The 12,272-nt window shown below is 40.5% G+C and overlaps 1 protein-coding gene across 2 annotated transcripts in view; it reads right to left on the reverse strand.

Moving 5' to 3' along the window:
* The window catches only part of epb41l4a (erythrocyte membrane protein band 4.1 like 4A), a 304,833-nt gene that overhangs the window by 30,753 nt on the left and 261,808 nt on the right, over positions 1-12,272 (reverse strand). For both annotated transcript variants that reach the window (XM_060844451.1, XM_060844444.1), the window contains 2 exons: positions 9,139-9,207; positions 7,503-7,613 (listed from right to left, as the gene is read on the reverse strand). In XM_060844451.1, the coding sequence (XP_060700434.1) occupies positions 7,503-7,613; positions 9,139-9,207 (180 nt within the window). The remainder of the gene's footprint in view (positions 1-7,502; positions 7,614-9,138; positions 9,208-12,272) is intronic.

Here is a 12,272-nt window from a genome sequence, read left to right on the forward strand (position 1 = left end):
TCTGGTCTCCTCCCTATCGGAAAGATATTGTGAAACTTGAAAGGGTTCAGAAAAGACTTGCTAGGATGTTGCCAGGATTGGAGGTTTTGAGCTATAGGGAGAGGCTGAACAGGCTGGGGCTGTTTTCCCTGGAGCGTTGGAGGCTGAGGGGTGACCTTATAGAGGTTTTCAAAATTATGAGGGGCATGGATAGGGTAAATAGGCAAAGTCTTTTCCCTCAGGTCGGGGAGTCCAGAACTAGGGGGCATAGGTTTAGGGTGAGAGGGGAAAGATATAAAAGAGACCTAAAGGACAATATTTTCATACAGACAGTGGTACGTGTATGGAATGAGCTGCCAGAGGAAGTGATGGAGGCTGGTACAATTCCAACACTTAAGAGGCATTTGGATGGGGAAATGGGCCGGGTGCTGGCAGGTGGGACTAGATTGGGTTGGGATGTCTGGTTGGCATGGACTGGTTGGACCAAAGGGTCTGTTTCCATGCTGTACATCTCTATGACTCTATGACTCCTTGTGCAGGTTAGGTGAATTGACCATGCTAAATTGTCCATAGTGTTAGGTGCATTTGTCAGTGGGAAATAGGTCTGGATGGGTTACTCTTCGGAAGGTCAGTGTGGACTGGTTGGGCCAAAGGGCCTGTTTCCACACTGTAGAGAATCTAATCTAAAAAAAAATCGTGCCACTCAAGTGCCAAGCAATGACTGTTTCCAACACGAGAGAATATAACTATCGACAATAATGTTCAATGTCATTATCATTACCATTTTCAAAAGTCCGCCTTGATCAGACAGTATTGAATACAAATACTGTGGCTACAAGAACAGGTCAGAGGCTAGGAATCCTGCAACAAGTCATTCAATTTCTTTCTCCTAATGTCTGCTCACCATCTACAAAACATACGTCAAGTGTGTAATGGAATACTCCGCAGTTGCCTCCAACAACACTCAAGAAGTTTGACACTATCCAGGACAAAGCAGACAATGTGACTGGCACCATACCCACAAACATCCATTCCCTCCACCACCAATGAATAGTGGCAGCAGTGTCTCCAATCTACAAGATACATTATAGTAACTTTTCAAACAAGGTTCCTCCAACAGCACCTTCCAAGCCACACTCCATTCTGACCTGGAATTATATTGCTGTTCTGTCACTGCTGCTCAGTCAAAATTCTGGAATTCACTTCCTATTTGCCTACAGCATGAAAATAGCAGCGGTACAAGAAGGGAGGTCACCACCATTTTCTCCAGGGCAATTAGCAATGGAAAACAAATGCTGGCCCAGCAAGCAGCACTCACGTACAATGAATGAATGAAAAAAATGTTTCACAGTCTGAGTGATGAAGCTGGTGTACCCTCAACACTGATTGAAACCTTTCAAAAAGACTTCTTGGTAAAAAAAAACTGATAATATCAACGTACTGCTAAAAAAAATACTAGAAAATATAAAGCCATTGCAGCCAAACAACAATTGCAAGCTTTAAATGCAGCTACCAATATTGATGCAGTAGCTGGACCCAGAAAGCTAGCCAATTGTACGCAATGTGTAATCTGCCACATCCCTTGCTGCGCCTGACCTGTGTTCCAACACCTTTGCAGATCAAGACTTTAAAACGACATTGGGCTCACCTATGTAGTAAACCTGGTTCTGGAGTTGCAACCAGAGACTACAACTCAAAACCAAATAAAAATCATGTGCAGTGTACTGGCAACAGGGATATACTTGGGACCCATATAATTACAAGCATATTCATGAGGTTAGCAGCCAGACAGATCTATATGTAGATTCAGTGTGGGAATGTCTCCAGCTGGAAGGTGGACAAGCTTTCCTCATTGTGAGTGTGATACAATATGCAAGTGAAATCAAACAGTCCAGAACCTTGGTTATTATCAGCATCATATGCCTGAAGAGAAGCAGCAAACACATGTTCACAGCCAGAGTTAACACCGGAGCAGGTACAAACATCTGACTAGTCAGAATCCTGAAGGATATGTTTCTGGTTCATAAGAAGTCAATGATACAACCTACAACAGCTAAACCAACAGTATATAATGGGTCACCTAGTCCTTGCATTGATACATTTGACATTGAAGTGCAGGCATAGCAAATCTGCATCAAAACTACAGCAAGCTAACAGTGGGCATAAGTGGAACCAGCAGTAGCAGGGTTACTGACATTTCAACATCTCAATCTTGTGACCATGAGACTCATCAACCTCAACAATGTAAAGAAACCTCAAATCCTCACAATATTCCCTCATACCCTTGGTCTAAAATTTTTGAGATTCATTCAAAACTTATCATCGTGATGACAATTTCCTCCTAATCATTGACTACTTTCCCAAGTTCCCAATTGTCAGACAATTGGAGGATATCGCGAATATGTTCATGGAAGACATAATGAATACAATATTTGTTCTGTTCAGTACTTGTGAAAAGATCATTTCTGATAATTGTCCACAATAAAAAGACAGCCCTTTGAAAGACACATCTCTAAATGGGAATAAATTATGAGATATCTTTGCCATACTACTGCAGATGGAATGGCATTGCTCACAATGGTTTGCATCATTAAGGTATTAACTATGAAACACAGGGAAACAAAACATGATCTCCATGTTGTTATTGAACACTTAGGAGCAAAACATCTTGATGTGGTTTGTTACCAGTGGAAATTATGGCAGATTAGAACAACCTTGCCAAGCCATCACATCCAAATTCTCAAAAACAAGCCTGTTCGTCTTGAATAAATAAGGGAGATTGATGATCGCTGGCACGAGTGACAAATAGAAATGAAACTCTTGATTATGTGTGAAGGTCAGAATGGATCAGAGTTATATACCCTACCAAGGGAATCTGGTCAGCACAGAAGCATCCAGGATATGGAGTGAGCCTAGATCCTATGAAGTCGTAAAATCTTATGGGCAATGGTAAGGAAAAACAGGAGTCAACAAAGGGAATGTAGAGTCCTAAATACTCACACTCCAAGCGTGCTTAGAAAACATCCGAAAATGAGCTTGGAGAATGAGTTTGTAGAAAACTACAAAAAAAACCCTCCAACAATACATGAGATGTCAACACCCATGTGATAAGTGCAGATTTCAGGAAGATCATATTGTGCTGAAGTTTGGGACGATTGCTAAACTACCTAATTGTTATACAGACTCAAACTCTTAAATTCTTCCATTCTAAATTCTTAAGTAGAGATGTATTTTTGTGTAAAAAATTCTTGAAACTACCTTAATGTAGATGTACTTTCACTCACAATAGATAGATTAGATTCCCTACAATATGAAAACAGGCCTTTCAGCCCAACAAGCCCACACTGACCCTCTGAAGAACAAACCACCCAGACCCATTCCCCTACCCTATATTTACCCCTGACTATGGGAAATTTAGAATGGCCAATTCACCTGACTTGCACTTTGGACTGTGGGAGGAAACTGGAGCACCTGAAGGAAACCCACACAGGCACAGGGAGAATCTGCAAACTCCACAGAGACAGTCGAACCTGGGTCCCTGGTGCTGTGAGGCAGCAGTGCTAACCACTGAACCATTGTACCACCCACTATTATCTTGTAAAAATGTGATGTTGTGATATCATTGAAGGAAATGAGCAAATAATCAGATGTAGGGCGTAAGATCAGTAGCCCTTACACAGTCCAGCTTGCAGCAATGAGAGAGTAGCAGCTCTGCTGTGACAAAAGTTGCTGAATCTTCATGGTAAATCTATCTGCTGTGCAATTTTTGAATATATCTTCAAATACACTGATCCTACATTTAGTTTACCAATCGTGGCGTGAGGTTGATGACTTTGTATTCAGCAAACATGTAACCACAACATTTTGACCATTTAATTGTTTAAGTAGGATCATAGAGATATACAGCTCGGAAACTGACCCTTCAGTCCAATTCGTCCATGCTGACCAGATATCCCAACCTAATCTAGTATCATTTGCCAGCACTTCGCGCATATCCCTCCAAACCCTTCCTATTCATAAACCCATCCAGATGCCTTTGAAATGCTGCAACTGTATCAGCTTCCACCACATCCTCTGGCAGCTCATTCCATACACGTACCACTCTCTGCATGAAAAGATTGCCCCTTAGGTCCCTTTTATATCTTGCCCTCTCACCCTAAGCCTATGCCCTCTAATTCTGGACTCCCCAACCCCAGGGAAAAGATTTTGTCTATTTATCCTATCCATGCCTCTCATGATTTTATAAACCTCCATAAGGTCACCCCTCAGCCTTCAACACTGCAGGGAAAACAGTCCCAGCCTGTTCAGCCTCTCCCTACAGCTTAAATCCTCCAACCCTGGCAACATCCTTGTAAATCTTTTCTGAATCCTTTCAAGTTTCACAACATCCTTCCAATAGGAAGGAGACCAGAATTGCATGCAGTATTCCAAAAGTGGCTAAACAATGTCCTGTACAGCTGCAATATGACCTCCCAACTCCTGTACTCAATGCTCTGACCAATAAAGGAAAGCATTCCAAATGTCTTCTTCAGTATTCTAACTACCTGCAATTCTACTTTCAAGGAGCTATGAACCTGCACTCCAAGATTTCTTTGTTCAGCAATACTCCTGAGGACCTTACCATTAAGTGTATAAGACTTGCTTAAGATTTGCTTTCCCAAAATGCAGCACCTCGCATTTATCTAAATTAAACTCCATCCACCACTCCTCAGCCCATTGATCCATCTAATCAAGATCCCACTGTAATCTGAGGTAATCTTCGCTGTCCACTACACCTCTAATTTTGGTGTCATCTGCAAACTTATTAACTATACCTCCTATGTTCATATCCAGATCATTTATATAAATGATGAAAGGTAGTTGCCCCAGCACTGATCCTTGTGGCACTCCACTGGTCACAGGCCTCCAGCCTGAAAAACAACCCTTCACCACCATCCTCTGTCTCCAACCTTTTGAGTCAGTTCTGTATCCAAATGGCTAGTTCTCCCTGTATTCCACGAGATCTATCCATACTAACCAGTCTCCCATGCAGAAACTTGTTGAATGCCTGACTGAAGTCCATATAGATCATCTCAGGAATAGAGAATTCGACGTTTCGAGCATAAGCCCTTCATCAGGAATAAGCTTATTCCTGATGAAGGGCTTATGCTCGAAACGTCGAATTCTCTATTCCTGAGATGCTGCCTGGCCTGCTGTGCTTTGACCAGCAACACATTTGCAGCTGTGATCTCCAGCATCTGCAGATCTCATTTTTTACTCCATATAGATCATGTCCACCGCTCTGCCCTCATCAATCCTCTTTGTCACTTTTTCAAAAAACTCAGTCAAGTTTGTGAGAAATGATTCCCCACATACAAAGCCACGTTAACTATCCCTAATCAGTCCTTTCCTTTCCAAATACATATACACCCAGTCCCTTAGGATTCCCTCCAACAACTTGCCCACCACTGATGTCAGCCTCGCCCGTCTATAGTTCCCTGGCTCATCCTTATCACCTTTCTTAAATAATGGCACCACATTAGCCAACATCCAGACTTCTGACACCTCACCTGTGACTATCGATGATACAAATATCTCAGCAAGAGGCCCAGTATTCACTTCCCAAGCTTCCCACATGAGTTCAAGGGTACACCTGATTAGGAGAAAGTGAGGACTGCAGATGCTGGAGATCAGAGCTAAAAAATGTGTTGCTAGAAAAGCACAGCAGGTCAGACAGCATCCAAGGAGCAGGAGAATCAACGTTTCGGGCAGAAGCCCTGAAGAAGGGCTTATGCCCGAAACGTCGATTCTCCTGCTCCTTGGGTGCTGCCTGACCTGCTGCGCTTTTCCAGCAACACATTTTTCAGCTTCCACCTGATCAGGTCCTGGGAATTTATCCACCTTTATGTGTTTCAAGACATCCAGCATTTCCTCCTCTGTAATATGGACATTTTTTCAAAATGTCAGCATCTATTTCCCCATGTCATTTTCCACAGTAAATACCGATGCAAAATATTCATTCAGTACCTCCCCTATCTCCTGCGGCTCCACACAAAGGCTGCCTTGCTGATCCCTGAGGGGCCGTATTTGCTCCCTAGTTACCCTTTTTCCCTTTATGTATTTGTAAAAACCCCTTGGATTCTTCTTAACCCTATCTGCCAAAGCTACCTCATGAACCCTTTTTGCCTGCCTGATTTCCCTCTTAAGTATACCCCTACTGCCTGTATACTCTGCTAAGGATTCACTCGATCTATCCTATCTTTACCTGACATATGCTTCCTTCTTTTTCTTAACCAAAACCTCAGTTTCTTTAATCATCCAGCATTCTCTTCACCTACCAGCCTTTCCTTTCACCCTAACAGGAATATACTTTCTCTGGACTTTTGTTATCTCATTTCTGAAGGCTTCCCATTTTCCAGCCATCCCTTTACCTGCGAACATCTGCACCCAATCAGCTTTCGAAAGTTCTTGCCTAATACCATCAAAATTAGCCTTCCTCCTATTTAGAGTTTCAACTGTTAGGTCTCGTCTATCCTTTTCCATCAATATTTTTTAAACTAATAGAATTATGTTCGCTGGCCCCAAACCGCTTCCCCATGGACACCTCAGTCACCTGCCCTGCCTTATTTCCCAAGAGTAGGTCAAGTTTTGCATAATAGGTACATCCACATACTGACTCAGAAATCTTTCTTGTACACTCTTAATAAATTCCTCTCCACCTAAACTCTTAACACTATGGCAGTCCCAGTCTATGTTTGGAAAGCTAAAATCCCCGACCATAACCACCCTATTATTCTTAGATAACTGAAATCTTCTTACAAATTTGTATCTCAATTTACTGCTGACTATTAGGGAGTCTATAATACAATCCCAGTAAGGTAATCATCCCTTTCTTATTTCTCATTTCCACCCAAATAACTTCCTCCCTCAGCACAGCTGTAATGCTATCCCCTGTCAAAAATGCCACTCCCCCTTCTCTCTCACCTCCCTTTCTATCCTTCCTGTAGCATTTGTATCCTGGAACATTAAGCTGCAAGTCTTACCCATTTCTAAGCCATGTTTCCTTACAAGTTTGTTTTTCAATTTATTGCTGACTATTAGGGGGTCTATAATACAATCCCAGTAAGGTAATCATCCCTTTCTTATTTCTCAGTTCCACCCAAATCAGAATACATTTTTTTTGTGGGAAAGTAAAACCAAGTTGCACATCAAATTATTTGATACAACACAGAATAGATTGATTGATGTGTGCAGACGTTTCAATGGATCTTTGAACAACAATAGATTTCATAAGGAATCTTCAATGATCCTTTCAGACAGAATTCCCAGCAACGTACAACTGCTCCAGTGCCACATTGGCCTATGGTTCAGAAATGAGATCAGTACAAATCTTACAATCTCAGATGCTTTAAAGTGGGATTGTTTTAGAAACCATTTTTAAATGGCTCAGAACAAAATGAATTGTTTTTGCAATTGATCCTCGCCTCAAATCATGAAGGATGTCATTGGCAATTGTAGCATTTGCAATTTCCAAGAATACATACTTTACTTCTGAAAGAACAGATCGTTCTCCATCAGAACATTGAGAGCGTCGATACTGACGAAAACTTCGAGGTGAATGTGAATGCCTGATGCGTATGGGGTTACCTTGAGTCCTGGTGACAAAAAAGTTCACTGAGAAACAGAAAACTTCATACAAATTTTTTAAAGTGTGTTACGTTTTATGTAATTTAAAATCTTGTATAAACGTTCATTGAACTACATTAACAGAACTCTCTTCTCACCATCATTTTCTCATTTTTCTGGCTCAGTCAGGGTACAATTTCCTGGGTTTAGCTGCTCTCCAATATAGCAACTAAGTGGCTAATCTGCAAGTGTGAGCCTACTGAGTGTGATCAAGCTATTCAATTGAGGTACTATGCAAATTAAATCATGCCACTAGCCAAAGTCCACACACAATTATAGGTCAGCGTTAGGACAATGTGGAGCACTGCTGTCTTTGAATCAAATGTTGCAACTTCTAGTCTCACTCCCGAAACTTGAATCTGAAATCTAGACTGAGGCTCTCATGCAACACTGAGGGAGTGGTGACTTGTTGGTGATGAGACATCCAATATTCTTGGGTGACTTGACAGGATAGATGCTGAGAGGTTGTTTCTACCTGTACAAGAGTTTACAACCATTGGGCATTATCTCACAATAAGAGATTGCCCATTGAGGCAGAGATGACAAGATATTTCTTCTGTAACAAGTTGGTAAATCTATGGAAATATGTACCACATAGGGCTTTAGATGAATGGTCAATAAGTGCATTAAAAGCTGAGAGACAGATTTTTCATCAGTGACGGACAATCAAGGGAAAAAGGCAGGAAAGTGCAGTTGAGGATGATCAGATCAGAGCAGATGTGACGGGTTAAATGGCCTATACCTGCTCCTATGTCTTATGGTTTTATGTTTTGCTTGGTGCTGTCTTTTCAGATGTAGATGAAAATGTCAATAAATTAAATCCTCTGTCATTAGTACGTTATACAGCTTATTGTACCTTTCTGTGTACAAATTGGTTGCTGTGTTACCTACAAGTGTGACTAGACTTCAGCAGTATTTGATTGACAGTAAAGTATTTTGGGATGTTCTGAGGTTATGAAAGGCACTGTACAATTGCAAGTCTAATGATCAAGACCAGTAACTATATACAGCTCCCTGTCCCATCCCTGCTCAATCTAGGTACAACGGACAATGTAGTATTTTTACTAGGAGGTGTTGATGCAGTGATATTTAGTAATCCGATACTTGAATCCAATAAAAAGCTGGAATTGTGAAAACTCTCATGGTTTATCATCATGTCTTTTAGGGAAGGAAATATGCTGACATGTGATTCCAGACTCACAGCAATGTGGGTGGACTCTTAACTGTCCTCTGGGCATTAGGGATGGACAATAAAAGCAGTAAGTAATAAGCGGTACCCACTTTCCATGATGTAAATACTTTGTTAAAACCAGTAAATACATTACGATCTACAATATTATAATCTAATTTCAAATTCTCCCAAACTTTGTCTTTAATGCTTAGGTTAGGGAAATTTAATTTAAAATATTGAACTATTTGTCCTTTACTTAATATATGAGCCACAATAAGGCACAATAAATAAAAAGCACAGCTGTATAAGTTGAACAAACTCACTCTACTTTGGTGTATGGTATCTCTTTCAGCTCTTCTTCTGTTAAACCAATTGGATCTACCAGTTCTCTCCTAGAAAACAGAATTCAAGAGAAAATTAGAGCTATTCCATTAAGTGTATGTATAGTATACAAACAGAATTTCAACAAAAATTAAAGGAATTATAAAAGAAATACACTATTTTATCTGCATCTCAAGCTTACCTCAGTCATCCTTTCTGTTAATTTTTGATGTAGTTACCTTTCCCTTGCTTTCTCCAAGATTGATTGCCATTTGAATAAAGCATGGGAGGACTTACAAACTACCTGTTTGGGTACAATATGCTCAATACCACTCAAGGGGTGGTATTATCACTAGACTATTAATCTAGAAACTCAGGTAATGTGCATGGGACCTGAATTCAAAAACTGTCATGGCAGATGATGGGATTTGAATTCAACAAAAATCAGAAATTAGGAGTATAATGATGACTGTAAAACTATTGTTGATTATCAGGAAAAAAAACCTATCTGGTTCTGTAATGACCTTTAGGAAAGATATCCGTTGCCCTTACCTGGTCTAGCTTACACGTGACTCCAGACCTACAGCAATGTGGTTATCTCTTAACACCCTCTGGGGGCATTAAGAATAATAAATGACAATACTCATATCCTATGAATGTAAAAGAAAGCCCTGTTTTCATTGAGAATGCACATCACTGGTTGGAAAAATGACATTTTAAAACAGTTTTTTTTTCTGTGGAATTCTTTACTTCCTCACTACCCAAATTGTTTTTGAAGGTTCTTAAACTTCAGCTAGTCATTTCAATAATCTTTTGACTGAACTGCTAATGAATCAGTGTTTGAATCACACACTGATGAATCAGCAAAGGTTATAAAGGCTGAAAGAGGCATTTTATAGCAGCAAATGTGAAACCCACGGTCATTAATCAATTTATCCCTCTAATCCAGCTTTATCCTTCCCAATGTATTAAAGCAGCACAAAAAAAATCACCAGTGAAATTCTAAGCCTAATCACATATTATTCCTAATTTTCTTCCAATGCCTTTTCTCTGTTGTTCTACTGAGTATAGTTCCATGCTTATGTCTCTGAATTTTAACTGAATATTTCCAGCTTCTTTGTTCTCTGCATAGTATCCTCTGAGGTTTATCAATGTTTTATGCTTAGCTCCTTGCTCTTCCTCAGCTACATGTTGCCCCTCAGAAACAACATCTCCAGAAATGGAGTTAGCTTCCTCATTGCCATGGAAAGTAACTAATCCTACCCTTCATTCACTATTATTCCCTCTCAACTTGCTTAATATTCAATCTTGAAGAAATTTTGACTTACAGTTAACATTAGGAAGACTGAAATTATTATCTTTTGCTCACAAGACATTTACTTGTCTCTTGTCACCGATTAAAGTTTTCATAGACTATATCAAAATCTGGCATTTTGTTGCATTTTGAGTTAAGATCTGGTCTCATATGCTCTCTACCTGTTACATCTTTGTTCTCCTCTGCCTCTGAAATTTTAATTTTTTTTATCTTGAGACTTCATTGTCCTAACAATTTGATTCCTGAAGTTCCACTTGCAGTTTTCAAAACTCGAATACATCCAGATCTCTGCTGCATGCACTAAGTCCCACTCATCTGTTAATGCTCTATTTCCTCATCTCCAGATGTCTCAGATTTAAAATTCTTGCTCTTGGCTTTAAATCCTGCATTGGTTCTGCTTTTTCCTCTAGTCCCCTTGAATGCTGTGTTTCTCTGACTCGTCTCTTGTGCATCTCTTCCTTCACTCATTAGTGGCCGAGTTTAATGTCTTCACTTTCTTCCTATATTTTCCAACACTTCTCTTCCTTTAAGTATGCTTCAAAGTACATTTCCCATTGAGATGTTTATCTGAGAAGCAGATTAGATATGAAAGGCACATAAAAATATTGATTGATTTTTATGAGCTATAATTTGTTTTTGACTGCTTTTACTATGAAGTGTAAACAGCATTTAATTCTCTGATCTAACGAAGATCGTTTACATAATTATTTGTAACTCCAGGTGTAAAGTCAAATACATAGAATCCCTCCAGTGTGGAAACAGGTCATTCAGCCCATCAAGGCCACACCAACCCTTCGAAGAACATCACAACCAGACCCAACCCTTCTACCCTACCCCTGCAATTTCCATGGCTCATCCAGCTAACCTGCACATCCCTGGACACTAGGGCAATGTAACATGGCCAATCCATCTAATCCACATATCTTTGGACTATGGGAGGAAACCAAAGCACCTGGAGGAAACCCAGCAGACATGGGGATAATGTGCAAACTCCACAAGACAGTCACCCAAGGCTTGAATTGAACCTGGATTCCTGGTGCTGTGAGGCAGCAGTGCTAACCACTGAGCCACTGTGCCACAAAGAATGCACAACTGGTAACAGAAGAAAAAACACCTTAAAAGTGATGTATTTTCTTCAAAGATAAATTATCAAACAAAATTTGACACTGATCCACATTGTGTTTTGAGGGCAGAAGGAAGTAGCTTTCAAAGAACAGGAGAAACGAGGATCAAAGGGACTTCAAGAGGCAATTCCAGAGTTTCAAGTCTTGATATCAGCAGTGCTTCCTTCTACACTTTAGCAGACTCTTCCACAGTTCACTATGAGGTGAGGAATACCACAGCAGGTAACTCACCTCTTGACTCCCCAAAGCTTCTCGACCATCTACAAGGCACAAGGCAGGAATGTGAATACTCCTCACTTGCCTTGATGAGTGCAGCTCCAACAAAACTCAAGGAAGCTTGAGTATCTAGGGCAAAGCAGTTCACTTGATCACTCCACATCCACAAGTATCCAATCCCTCTGCAACCAATGCTCAGTGGCAGTACTGTATACCATCTACAAGAAACACTGCAAAAATTCACCAAAGATCCTGAGACAGCACCTTCCAAACTCATGACCATTTCCATCTAGAATGACAAGGGCAGCAGATACATGGGAAGACCACCATCTACCAGTTTTCCACCAAACCACCCACCATCTTAATCATCCATATCACCTATCCTTCACTGTCGCTGGGTCAAAATCCGGGAATTTCCTTCCTTAAGGAATTGTGAGTCTACCTACAGCACATGGACTACAGTGATTCAAGAAGGCAGCTC

This window comes from Hemiscyllium ocellatum, chromosome 2 (assembly GCF_020745735.1).
Source record: "Hemiscyllium ocellatum isolate sHemOce1 chromosome 2, sHemOce1.pat.X.cur, whole genome shotgun sequence".
Classification (NCBI taxonomy): Eukaryota; Metazoa; Chordata; class Chondrichthyes; order Orectolobiformes; family Hemiscylliidae; genus Hemiscyllium; species Hemiscyllium ocellatum.